Below are 14,267 nucleotides of genomic sequence, written 5' to 3' on the forward strand. Positions count from 1 at the left end.
CTCATTCCAGACAACTGTAGGCAGGCTGGCTCTCCAGACATGGTGGGTGCATGACCCTTTCTTCAAAAGCAGAAGGCATTGGAACAGTAGCTTATTTATGTTTTGCCCAGTAAAAGATTGGGCTTCGTACCAAAGTTGATACTAAGAATTCAGAAACAGTCCCAATGAAAGGTCTGACCTATAGTGAGAAAAACAAGATATCCTTCCATGTTTTGTCCTGCTTATTTACTCAACCTTATTATCAGCATTATAAACCACAAGTATTTATTTTGACCACTTACTGTGTGTCATATTTAATTCATGTGTTAAATGCAGTTATAAATAAAAGAACCCTCAAAATATTGAAAATTGTATTCATCCAACTAAAGTGATTATTTCCTGCTCAGTAGTCCAACATAATCACTGCTTTCAGAACTGATGACTGAATATAAAAATAATTATTTTCGCAGCAGAACATTTCCCAAAGCTTTCTAGATATTGATGAATATGCATGGCATCATACACAGTGTTCTAAGCTTCACAGCTCAAACATTACTTGGGAGCAAACGTCTTTTAGGCATACTTTACTTTTAGATTGCAGAGACAGGCTAGGTAGTGGTGTTGGTTGTTTGTTTTTTCCCAGCTGGAGTAAAACTTTCAACCACATAAAGGATAAACTCTAACAATAGTACCTGCTTGTTGCCAGAATTTGATGTGCTTGATCCCAACCGTGACCAGTCTGTCAACATGGTGTGGGTTACACTTTACCACAAATATCTTATCTTTATGTCCTCTGTAAGAGACAAATAGGGGGAAAATTCCAGTTTTGATGACAGCACTGCTAGAGAGTTTTATTAAAAGCATGCATTTAGTCTAACTTTCATTAAGCACATCTAATAGGACAAGTAAATTAGAAGACGATTTAAAATACACACGGGGTCTACACTAAAATAATGAGTTTTGGCTTTTCTTCGCATGTTTGAGCCCTTTCTTCTTACCCTACCATTGCTACCAAAATCCACTTAATTATGCTTTAAACAAATCAATGAAATATTTTAAATGGATCAGAATGTCTCCTTAAGATAAAATGAATGTCACAACTATAGAATTGTAATTCTTGGGATACAGAGGTCTTGTATAAGAGGAGGGAGAAGATACTGTAAAAGTATTAATGAGAAGCTTCAAATGTAATATTCTTGCTGGGGAAGGCATAAGTTTGGGTTAAACAGAGTTTCAGCTAGAAATGTATTCACAAGAAGGCGAAGCCCCTGGCTCACATTCATGGAGAGAGAAAGGCTGTCGTCTATCGATTTAAGGCACTCAAGGATGCTGTGCATTCAGAAACGTAAGTTTATAACCCAAGAGGCAGAAGGACAAATATAAAAGTGAGGACTGACTGTAGGCTGGAGCTGTAGACCAGCATTCCACAGTGCCAGGGAAATTTCTGGTTTAGAGTATAAAGTAATCACATTAGAATCTAAGGATTTACTGGTCTTAATGGACTATTTGATGGTTTTCTCTCATATACTAGGACCTAACTTTCATTATGTAAAAGAAAAGCAATTAACATAAAGAACATGACTGACTAGTCTCCCTTATGAATACAGATACAAAAATCTTAAATAAAATACTAGCAAAGAGAATCCAACAACATATTTAAAAAACAGTACTTTATGACCAAATGCAGGGTGGTTAATTATTAAGGAATCAAATAATACATCATATTAATACATGAGAAAAATTATGTTATTTTCACAGATGCCAAAAAGGCATTTCACAAAAAAAATCTAACAGTCACTTGTGATTAAAAAAGTACTCAACTAACACTCAATAAAGTAGGAATTAATGGATGTTTTAGAGTTATCTCTTAGACTTCTATATTTCCCTGCAGTTCTTGACTCTCACTGAGAAACCTAGATTCATTCAAGACCAATTATACACACACGGGCTCTTCAGATGTTGTGTGCCATTATCCTTTTTTTGAAAACAGAATGTGCTGGAACAGTACCTTATTCATGGTGTGTTTGTGTGTGTGTCTGTGAACTCGAAAGTCAGATTCTTACTTAATGTTATTCCCAATAAAGTTGGGAACAAGACTATCACCACTACCATTTAACATTGTACTGAACATATTACCTAATGCAATTAGACAAGGTCTAAAAAATTAAAGGCACAGGAGCTGGAATGGAAGAGGTGAAACTATTTCTTTTTGCAAATGATAATAATTATGTCTAAAAAATTCAAAAGAAAATAACGTAAAAATAACTACAAATAAGATAATTTAGGATAGTTGCAGTATATAAAATTAAATACAGAATCAATAACCTTAATATATACAATATCCAGTTGAAAAATATACTGGAAGAAAGGACTCTATTTATAAACAACAATAAAAATATCAAGGCATAAATTTAACAAGAACTGTGCACTATATGCAAATGAGTACAACAACCAATAAACACCCCATATTTGTAAGATAGAAAAGTAGACTTAAAAAAATGGAAACACATTCCATGTTCTTGGGTTTGAAAACTCAATCATAAAGATGTTAATTCTCCTAGCTTTGCTTATAAATTCAACTTGATTCCAATAAAAAAGAGCATTTAGTGTCTGTTCTTTAATCTGGAGTTAGACACCTTGATTTTAAAGTTCTTATGGAAGAATAAAACAGCAGTAATGGCCAGGAAAAGTCTGAAAAAGAAAAGCAAAGTAGGAAGGGTAGCTCTCCTAGATATTAAAACAATTTATAAAGCCTTCATGATTAAAACAGTGTGGTATTGGTGCACAAATTGACTGACAAACCAATGACAAAATAGAAAATCTAGAAAGAGACCCAATATTTAAATGTAGTAGGTAATAAAGACAGATCTCAAATCAATGGGGGAAAAATTAATACTAAAAATAAATGGTGTATGTTACCAAATGCTGGCAAGAATGTGGAGCAACAGGAATTCTCATTCATTGCTGGTGGGAATGCAAGATAGTACAGCTACTTTGGAAGCCATTATGGCAGTTTCTAACAAAACTAAACATGTTCTTACCATAAGATCCAGCAATCATGTTCCTTGGTATTTATCCAAAGGAGTTGAAAACTTACGTCCACACAAAACCCTGCACATAGATGCTTACAGCAGCTTTAATCATAATTGCCAAAACTTGGAAGCAACCAAGATGTTCTTCAGTAGGTGAATGGATTAAAAAAACTGGTACATCCAGACAACAGAGTATTATTCAGTGCTAAAAAGAAATGAGCTATCAAGCCATGAAGAGACATGGAGGAACTTTAAATGGATATTACTAAGTGAAGGAAGATAATCTGAAAAGGCTACATGCTGTATAATTCCAACTAAATGACATTCTGGAAAAGGCACAACTATGGAGACAGTAAAAAGATTAGTGGTTTCCAGGACAGAGGGGAGGGAGGGACAAACAGCCAGAACACAAAGGGTTTTTAGGGCAATGAATAGTGAAACCATTCTGCATGATACTATAATGGTGGATACATGTCATTATACACTTGTCAAAACGCATAGAATGTGCAACACCAAGAGTGAACCCTAATGTAAACTGTGGACTTTGGGTGATAATGATGTGTCAATGTAGCTTCATCTATTATAACAAATATACCACTCTGGTGCCAGGTGGGGATTTGAAGGTGGCTGGGAGAGTGGGTATACAGGAACTCTGTATTTTCTGCTCAATTCTGCTGTGGACTTAAACCTGTTCTAAAAAATAGTCTATATGAAAGGGAAAAGGAAAATGGTGTTTGGAACACCTTGATAGCCATATGGAGAAAGGATAAAATTGAATCTGTTCCTCATAATAAATACTGGGATAAATTCCAAATGGTTTAGAGATCTAAATGTAAAGATGAAGCCATAGCAGATCAGAAGAAATCACAAGTGATTTCCTTTTAACCAGAGGACAGGGAACACTTTCCTTAATCGGTCTCAAAATCTTGAAGTGGTAAAGACTGATAAACTTGACCACATAAAAATAAAAGCCTTTGCATGATGAAAAACATCATATCAAACTCAAAAGACAAATGACAAACTAGGGGAAATATCTGCAAGTTATAGACAACAAGTATTATTAGCCCCTAATATTTAAAGGACTACTTTCTGTGTGAATTGTATTTCAGAGAAACCAAGTGGTTCATGAGAGAAAACTCTTATTTATAGAAGAATTCTAGCTAATATGAAGAATAAATAATAGAATTAGAAAATTATCATTTTCAATCCCTAATTAAATAATCAATTCAGCCCACAGCTGTAAATGGATGCTACAACCATTAGATAATACATGGATGGGAAGCTTTCAATGGAAGGATGAGGCTGATAGTACCAGAACCCACAATGGAGCTGAGCATTACTAAGAGTAGGAGAACCAGACATTTGGGGCAGTGGCACACCATGGGGTGGACTGGAATTCCTGAGAAAGAGGAATTCCATCCCTGACACTGTTTACAATTGCTGGCACAGGAGAGTAATAAAAAGCAGATTGGCTTTTAGTTGGTTTTCTTATTCTTTAAAAAATTCCTACAGATAATAGAAGCCCTATTGCTTGCACCTGTCAAGTCCTACTCCCACTGCCCCCACCATCTGGTATGCCACTGATTATGTTTCTTCTGATAAAGTGAAACATGAAGTACATATCAGGTACTCTTGACTAAAAAATTGACCTTAGGAGAAAATATCTGCAAATCATATATCTGATAAGGGACTTATATTCAGAATAAATTTTTAGAAACCCTTATAACTCAATAATAAAAAGACAAATAACCCTGTTAAAAATGAGCAAAATACTGATATCTAAATAGACATTTCTACAAAGAAGTTATACAAATGGCCAGTAAATACATGAAAAGATGCTCAGTATCGTTACCTACTGGGGAAATGAAAACCAAAACCTTAATAAGATATCACTTCATATCTACTAGGATGGCTATAATGAAGTGACAGACAATAATAGGTATTGGCAAGTATGTGGAGAAATTGGAACGTTCATTCCTTGCTGGTGGGAATGAAAAATAGTGCACCCGGGCTTCCCTGGTGGTGCAGTGGTTAAGAATCCACCTGCCAATGAAGGGGACATGGGTTCGAGCCCTGGTCCAGGAAGATCCCACATGCTGTGGGGCAACTGGGCCCATGAGCCACAACTACTGAGCCTGCGCATCTGGAGCCTGTGCTCCACAAGAGAGGCTGCGACAGTGAGAGGCCCGTGCACCGTGATGAAGAGTGGCCCCTGCTCGCCGCAACTAGAGAAAGCCCTCGCACAGAAACGAAGACCCAACTCGGCCAAAAATAAATAAATAAATAAAAATAAATTAAAGAAAAAAAATAGTGCACCCACTTTGAAATGTATTTTGGCAGTGCCTCAAAATGTTAAATACGAAGTTACTATATGACCCAGCAATTCTACTCCTAGGTATATACCTAAGAGAAATTAAACATATGTTTACTTAAAACCTTGCACACAAATGTTCATAGCAGCATTATTCATAATAGTCAAAAGGAGGAAACAACCCAACTATCCATCAACTGATGAACAGATAAATGAAGCGTGGTAGGATCCACACAATAAAAAGGAATGAAATACTGATCCTTCTTGTGACATAGATGAACCTTCAAATATTGGGTTGGCCAAAAAGTGCCTTCGGTTTTTAAGTAAAAATAAAAGACACATTCTTCATTTTCACCAAGAACTTTATTGAACAACGTATTCATCCTTTTGTTCCACTACCTTCTGCCATTTTTCAGGCAATGTCATAATTCCATCTTCCCAAAACTTTTTATCATTTTGAGCAAAGAACTGTTCCAGGTGTCTTTTCCAGTTTTCCAGGGATTTGAAATTTTTTCCATTAAGAGAATTTTGTAAAGATCTAAGTAAATAGAAATCCAAAGGTGCAACGTCTGGTGAATACGGCGGACGAATCAGAACTTCCCAGCCAAACTGTAACAGTTTTTGCCTGGTCATCAAAGAAACATGCGTTTTTCTGTTGACTAATTCTGGATGCTTTTCGTCGAGTGCTGCTTTCAGTTGGTCTAATTGGGAGCAGTACTTGTTGGAATTAATTGTTTGCTTTTCCAGAAGGAGCTCATAGTAGAGGACTCCCTTCCAATCCCACCATATACACAATATCATCTTCTTTGGATGAAGACTGGCCTTTGGTGTGGTTGGTGGTGGTTCATTTCGCTTGCCCCATGATCTCTTCCATTCCACATTATTGTACAGTATCCACTTTTCATCACCTGTCACAATTTGTTTTAAAAAACAGAACGTGTTCATTACGTTTAGGTAGAGACTCATATGTGGAAATATGGTCTAGAAGGCTTTTTTCGCTTAGCTTATGTGGAACCCAAACATCAAAGCGATTCACAAAACCAAGCTGGTGCAAATGATTTTCAACACTTGATTTGGATATTTTGAGTATGTCAGCTATCTCCCGCGTGGTATAACGTTGATTGTTCTCAATTAATGTCTCAATTTGATCGCTATCGACTTCAACTGGTCTACCCAACTGTGGAGCAACGTCCAGTGAGAAATCTCCAGCATGAAACTTCGCAAACCACTTTTGACACATTTGATCAGTCACAGCACCTTCTCCATACACTGCACAAATCTTTTTTTGCATTTCGGTCGGTCTCGTTTTTACCTTTCTTGAAATAAAGCATAATGTGCCAAAAATGTTTTTTTCTTTCATCTTCAATATTAAAATGGCTACACAAAAGTTCACCAATTTTGATGTCTTTTAAAATGCACGCTGATATGACAGCTGTCACATACAATCTAACAAAATTGCTTCGAATGAAGTTAAAGACAACTAAGTGCTACTAGAGCCATCTTACGGAAAAATCCGAACGAACATTTTGGCCCACCCAATATTATGCTACATGAAAGAAGCCAGTCACAAAGGACCTCATGTGATTCCATTTATATGAAATGTCCAGAATACAAAAATCCAGACAGAATGAAAGTAGATTAGTGCTAATGAGTATGGGATTTCTTTTTGGGGTGGTGAAAGTGTTCTGAAATTAGATAGTGTTAATGATTGCACAACTCTGTAAATATGCTAAAAAAAATCAAATTATGCACTTTATTTATTTTTATTATATAAGTTTCAAGTGTACAGCATTATAAGTTGACATCTGTATACACTACAAAGTGATTGAACTGTACACTTTAAAATGCGTGAATTGTATGGTATATGATTTATCAATAATACTAGTATTAAGGGAAAAAAAGCTGAATGTGAATCTAATCAAGCCTATGGATCTAACTACCATTTATAGGAAATACAGGGAAATGCCTGACATGCTTTCATGAAGACCCAGTCAAGTTTAGAACGTGACACATTCTATAGGTCAAATGACCTGGTTTCTCAAATGCATCCATGGCAAGAATAAGGTGGGAGGGGGACTGCTATAAAATAAAAGAGGCTTAAGGGAGATGACAATCAAACGTAATACAACGTAATCAAACGTAATCCCTGTTTGGATGCAGATTTGAACAAACCAACTCTCATTTTTGAAACAGTCAGATATGTTTGATTTTAAATAGAGTAATAAATTAAAGAAAGAAATTACTGTTGCTTTAGTTAGTTGTGATAATGGAATGGTGGTTTTTAAAAATAAGTCTTTTCAGTTAGAAATGCCTAATGAAGTACATACTGGTCAAGTGACACAATGTCTTCAGTTTTCTTTAAAATTTTATAGCAAAAAAGAAAGCAAAAGTAAAAAACGAGGGGAGGGCGAAGAGCTTTGTATCATTTGTAGGATGTTGCAGCTGGGTGATGGCTATAAGGGAGTTCTTTATGCTGTTTCCTCCGCTTGTGTGTAACTTTTAAAATTTCCATAATAAAAAGTTAAAAGAAAAGTAAAGAAAGAACAAAGCACCTCCATACCTATCATGTAGGCCTTACAGTGAAAGGCAGGGAAAGGAGGAGAAACTGATTTTTGAACTTTCTCTCTTTGTTTCTTTGAAAGTCAAAAGTGAAGCTTGGACACCAGGTCCACTGAAAGTATCAGGAACAATTAGGACAGTGAGAAAAAGGTTTAGATAAAAGAGAAGAGAAAATGTGCTTAACATAAAGAGGAGAAGTGAACCAGATAACCATAAGAAAGACTAAACATCCAAAGATTTCTTGATTGGAGGAAAATCCCCACAGCTCCTAAATCATTAATATAAACTTTAGAGAGAAGACGCTAGAGAAAACTGAAATGAAAATTGAGAACAGATATCACAAATTACATCCCATATATAGAAAAGAGCATTGTTTTGTTTGCTAGTGTCTATACAAGGTCAAACAATTAGATGGTTGGAAAAGTCTTTTTTGAGAGCACACTTTAGTTTTCACCTCATTTCTTGGTGTCATAAAAACATCAATGTTGTTTATCTTGTAGCTAAAATTCTAAACTGACTAGTGACGGCACGTAAATGTTTAGTTAATGTCAACACCTAAATAAAGAACATTCTTTGAATACCTCTGTTATTTTTCCCTTTAGACGCTTGCTAAATTTGTAGAGAAGTTGCCTACAACTGTGTGTGTGCGTAAGAAAAACAGAATGAAAAGAGTTTCAGGTCCTACCCTGATGGAATAAGAATGTAGGAGAGTCCATACTGCTGCCCTAATACAGGACTATTCCTATGACCTGAGTCATAGGTAATTCACCACGTAGGGCCACGTTTTAAACTCTATCAGCAAGTACAGGGAAAAGGGAAGGAACGCTCCTCTTCTAGAAGCCAAGGGCAGCTGCACAACACGTGAGTTGGTTTCCCAATCTTCTATTCAAAACCCTCTCATTTGCATAGAGGCCCAGTCTCAGTGTATGTGATTTGGTTTTCTCCTTTTTTGTGAAGGTAGCCCACAAGTGGAAGACTGAATGAATGTTTGATTTATACCCCAGTTCTAAAAAAGATTTAAAATGGCTTACAATATAGAATAACATAGAATAAGCCAGGTAACATTGAGAAGAAGAAAGGAAAATGATACACTGGTGAGTGAAAAAAAAAAAAAGCAAGTTACAGAGCAGTATGCATAATACCCCACATATGAATAAAAATGGATAAAAATATTAGCAGAATATATACCAGAGAACATATGCTAAAATGTTAGCCATGGCTATGTCTGGGTAGTGGAATTATGAATCATTTTCATTTTCTTTTTGGTGATTTTCTGTGCTTTCTAACTTTTTAATAATCATGTATTATTTTGAAAACAGAAGAAAACTTTAAAAAGGAAAGTGAGAAAGATCTCAATTTGGTATGCAGGAGACCTGATCCCATTCACTAAATGTATGTAAGGGTAGGGACCTAAAATAGAACAAGCAGTGGAGCTAACACATACGCTGAAGGTCTATGTACCTGCTCCATGTGGGCCTATGTTTTGTCCCTAAGCTTTTTCGTAGCACAACTATTTCTCACTAACATTGAAGTAATCTTGTTATGCAACTTGATAACTGTACCTTTTGCTTAATATCCCCACTGTTCAAACTTCTGAGATGAAGCTTGTCAATAATAATTAGCCATTGTCCCCCAGTCATGTTACTGGTGTGATGGAAATCTAAATAAAGGGACATAGAGGTGCCTGATTAATTATCTCATTGTTCTGCCCTGATTGACGCTGATATCAGGCTATTTCACTACTGCCCTTAAGAGATTACTCTTGGTTATTACATAGGTTACTTGTAAATTAGACTAAAATCTGAACAATCTTTAAAAGGAAAAAGAGACTAAAAAATTCATTTGTAATGGAGGGGACTGAGGTCATTCATGAAAATTAGCAAAGATCCAAAAAAACTGTGCAAAGAGATTGATTCAAGTCTCATCAAGATCTTGTAATAAGATCTTTATGGGCCAATTCCAAACTTCTCTGATTTCTCTGAGCTGATAAAAACATAGGTTCACTTAAACATGTTCCCAACTGAAGGGCGGCTTTTGAGTGCAGGGGGTCCACGTTAGCCTTGGGCAGCAGCGGTACTGCCGGTGATGCCGTCACAGCCATTGTGCCCCTCCCTCCATGGGGAAATCTCACATCCTGGGTGACGGGTGCTACTGCAGAACATTACCTGCCAGAACCGCACGACCTGCGGGAAGCAGGTTTGTTGTTAAGCCTTGCTAGTGGCGATGCAGGCCGTGAGTGAGACGCAGAAGTGCAGAGTGAGGGGTGTCACTGAATCAGCCATCTTCTGAGAGTAAATTAGACCCTTGGAGTCAGTAAGGTCAGTAAGGTCCCACTGGTAAAGTATTACTCCTTTTTCTTTGTCACTTCTTTCATGTCCCTGTTTTTAAAGTTTCTATCTACTTAAGCACCTAAATCTCAGGCCATAAATAGAATTTTAATTTGTTTGGTTACTTATTTACATAAATATTTATGATTGATAATATTGTATAAATATTATTTATTATTTAAAAATGTAGTATTCATCCAAAGAACTTTAACAATCTCTGATACTCTTTGGATAGAGCAATGGTGAATGTTACAATTGCAGAATTGGTCTCTGAAGACAATTTTGCAGGTGTCCTGTTAGGGGAATGTGACATATGGCTTGGGAACAATTCTAAAAATAAACTGTATTATTAACATAATGGTGTTAAGTCACTTTGTGTTAATTAAATAGAAGTAACACTACCAAACATATCAAATATATACTTCTAAAATATTAATAAATATTTCTTTCTTCCATTTCTATTACTGTTTCTGATATATAACAGGTGAGCTACCCACATGTGCAGAGGGTTTTCTAGCAGGAAAATTGCGTTTCTGTTGCTTTTGAAATGCAGACGTGTGCTTTGCCAGAGATTATCTGTAATGCAGATGATATGTTATCAGAAATACTAAAGTAAAATTCAGTACATTAACCTAGAAGGAAAGCGGACTTGCGATTAGAAGCTGAATCTGAGTATTAGCGGGGAGTGGTAAAACTGTGAGGAATACTAGAGAGAGCAAAAGGAAAACCGGTTGGGTAGGCGGATTTATGAGCTGTCATTTGCTGCCAAGAATTCCATCTCAGTAGCAGTCATCAGAAAAGCTCCTCTTTCTCTCCTAAGACGGTCAGCTGGAGTCCTCAAGCCTCCATTTGCTCCTCCTCTGAGTCTCCAGCAATCTATAGGTTTTCATTCATTAAATCAAATTGCCAGAAAACACTTTTTTCCTATATAATTTAAAATATCAATTAAAAAAGTGAATATTCGGGTTCAAAGTCATTAACCTAAAAATGATTTTATGGTGCCAGATAAAAAGGAAGTTGGTTTACGCAGGGAAGAACCAGTAGAGAGATAAACTGATAACATGCCTTGGGCAACAAATTGTATTGCTGGGCCTTGGCGGCCAACTATTTTGACCTCCGACTATGGCTGGGCAAACAGCTAAGACCAATGTAAGCAGGAGTGGAAAGTAGCGTTCAGACTTAGGGCTGATTCAGCAGGGAGGGAGGCTGGGACAAGGGAGGACAGGTGGCCTATAAATAGCAGGTGGTCTTGGAAGGTCTATTTATAAGATGGGGAGATTAGGGCAACAATTTGCCTGCTTTGAAAGCGAGTGGCAGGTGCACACGCCAGGCCTCCTTTCTTGCATGCTGCAGCCTCATGACAAGTGGAACTTCTGACTCCAGTGACATTGACAGTCCTTCACTAGATGCTAAGATAGTGGAAAAACAAGGGGCAAGGCACAAGTCTGAGGAAAGCTGCTTTCCTACTGCTGGGAAGAAGCTTTGATATAGATAATGCATATATTACTAAAAGCAAAGTGATGAATAACTCTCTGGAAAGGATTTCAGAATTTTCCAATTGCCTGAAAGAAACATTAATTCCTCTATGTCAGGTTTGTCACCATGAAATATTACAATATGTTTTTACTTAGGTGTTAAGCTTTCTATGGGAACTTCATCTGAGTTTGAAGATGAAATCTTACCAGAAAATGCAAACTATTAACTTTTACTGCAGTGTGATCATTGGCAGGATGCCGTTAAGACCTCGGCAGCTTCTTACCTGGTGGTGGCTATCTTTTCTCCCTTTTTCCAGTCCCAAAATACAATACTGTGAAAATCGTCTAAACCAACCGACACCAGACATTTTCCATCGGCTGTATGAAAACAACACAAATGTCAAATGACTCATTTCTCAATGAAAAACCACAACATTTTATATACTGTAAAGAGGAACAAGAAATTGATCTTAAGAATATTATTTAGGCTCAAATACATTAGGAGAATAATACACTAAGGGGACCTCATTAAATGAAGTGCATAACTACTAATAGCGGAGGTTCTCAATGTATAATAACTGGTTGCTGAATTAAATTGCTGACCCAACATTCCAATCTGAGACACAGGGCTGGGGGGAGCTTCTCAGGTAAGTCACCAAAACCTTGTTTATTTTGTGTCAGACAAATCTCATGACATTTACTAGAAGAGCCATTTAACTTTGTGACTCAGTCTATTGCGCTCTAAAAAAAAACAACTGGTTCTGTTCAACCCTCCAAAATAAGAGCATCATAGAAACTAATTTGGAAAATTCTTTCAAAAGATGACTTTATAATTTAAAAAAATCTTAATGTCTTAGTTTCCCTATTTCAAATGTAATATGCTTGTTGTAGAACATTTAGATGATAGCGACAAAGGAAATTTAAAAATCATCCAAATTTCTAGGCCTACATTTGATATATATCCTTATCAGTTTCTCTACCTAAACGTGCTTTGAAAAGACAAAACCAGGATCATAATGAACATACTATTACTTATTGTTTTTACTTGTTATATGATGAACATTTTCCCTTAGTATTAAATATTATTTATAACACTATCAATAATTCGGACAGGTTGTTTTCCAAAATAAAAAAATATATATGATATGTAAATGAATTTGAAATCAAAATAGTTAATTTGCTTTCTCATTTCAAGACAGAAGAAGAGGTACAGTCAGTAAGTCTTTCCTTTGCTGCCTCCTCACAAAGCTTCACAGGAGAAACATCTCAGGTCAGCAGTTCCTCCCTAGGCTGGAGTGGGCTAGGAGACGGCTGGCCAAGCTCACCAAGGCTCAGTTTAGCAGGGTGTATTCTCTGGCCACACACAGCCAATGGCCTTAGGGTAAAGAAACATGAGTATGTGATAAACCGTTTTCCACAGCCCACTCAGGGTTTCAACTGGTATTTTCAAAGACAGCCCTGGGGTAGATGCCAAATTAGGATTGCCAGGGAAAATAAAGGAGCCTAGTCAAATTGGAATTTCAGATAAGCAACGAATAATTTCTTAGTACAATTATGTCCCTTGCAATGTTATATTGCATGCAATTATATTGCATGGGACATACTTGTACTAAGAAATTATTTGTTGCTTATCTGAAATTCCAATTTAATTGGGCCTCCTGTATTTTTATTTGCTATATCTGGTGACCCTCCCCAAATGCTGCTTAACTAACGCCCAACCCTTGGGTGCCCTTACTTGTTCCAGAGACCCTCCCCCGACCAACTGGGAACCATAGTCTGCTCCTTTTCTGGAGGAAAAAGGAGAGTAAGAGCCTGGCTTAACAAACCAAATCCTCCCCAATCCTCTACTACCACCAAGTATGAGGCAAGGATTTGAAAGTTACATTAACCCTTTCAAGCTCCTAGACTACAGTAGGTGAAGACATTAACACTTTGACAAAGGCCTAAATCACCACCAGGTGAGTATTATAAACAAATGTGTCTTCTCAATCACAATATGTCTTTATGCTTAAATGTTACCAGGCTTTAAACTGTGCCCCGTGTCTTTTCATGCATTTGGGAGAAGGGACTGGTGATGACTTCCGATTCATTACCAGCAACATCACTTTTCCTGTACCTCTTGGTGTGGCCTGGTTACATTTCCATATTAGCATGTCTCTGTATTTGGTGATTTTATTTTTATTAGAGAGTTCTCTCTCCCTTTTTAGATCCTAAACTCTTATTTAAGACTTACAGTACTTGTATCACATTTCCAACATGATCCTCGTACTGAGATGGTTTTCAATGAATTCTGATGATACTGGGAGATAAAAATGGAATATGCCTACGGATGGTGCAGAGGGAATGGGAATATTCTGTTATATAAAAATTTTAATCAAAAGCGCTGCACAGATATTCAGTGTCTTTTTTTTTTGCATTTGTTAATTCTACATTTTGTTTTCTTTTGTAACCTGTGTAGCTATATTAGTATGTCTTTCTTAGAATGCAAACATCCACACATTTTAAATGATAGGTTTTTTTTTTTTTTACATTTTATGTCTTTTGAAGAAGTCCTCAGGGTAAGTTGATTTTTTTTTTTTTTTTG

The 14,267-nt window shown here is 36.6% G+C and overlaps 1 protein-coding gene across 2 annotated transcripts in view; it reads right to left on the reverse strand.

The window, feature by feature from the left end:
• The window catches only part of EML6 (EMAP like 6), a 315,311-nt gene that overhangs the window by 86,709 nt on the left and 214,335 nt on the right, over positions 1–14,267 (reverse strand). For both annotated transcript variants that reach the window (XM_060170079.1, XM_060170080.1), the window contains exons 16-17: positions 11,968–12,061; positions 672–772 (exon numbers count right to left, since the gene is read on the reverse strand). In XM_060170079.1, the coding sequence (XP_060026062.1) occupies positions 672–772; positions 11,968–12,061 (195 nt within the window). The remainder of the gene's footprint in view (positions 1–671; positions 773–11,967; positions 12,062–14,267) is intronic.

The sequence above is a fragment of the Lagenorhynchus albirostris genome, chromosome 13 (assembly GCF_949774975.1).
Source record: "Lagenorhynchus albirostris chromosome 13, mLagAlb1.1, whole genome shotgun sequence".
Taxonomy (NCBI): domain Eukaryota; kingdom Metazoa; phylum Chordata; class Mammalia; order Artiodactyla; family Delphinidae; genus Lagenorhynchus; species Lagenorhynchus albirostris.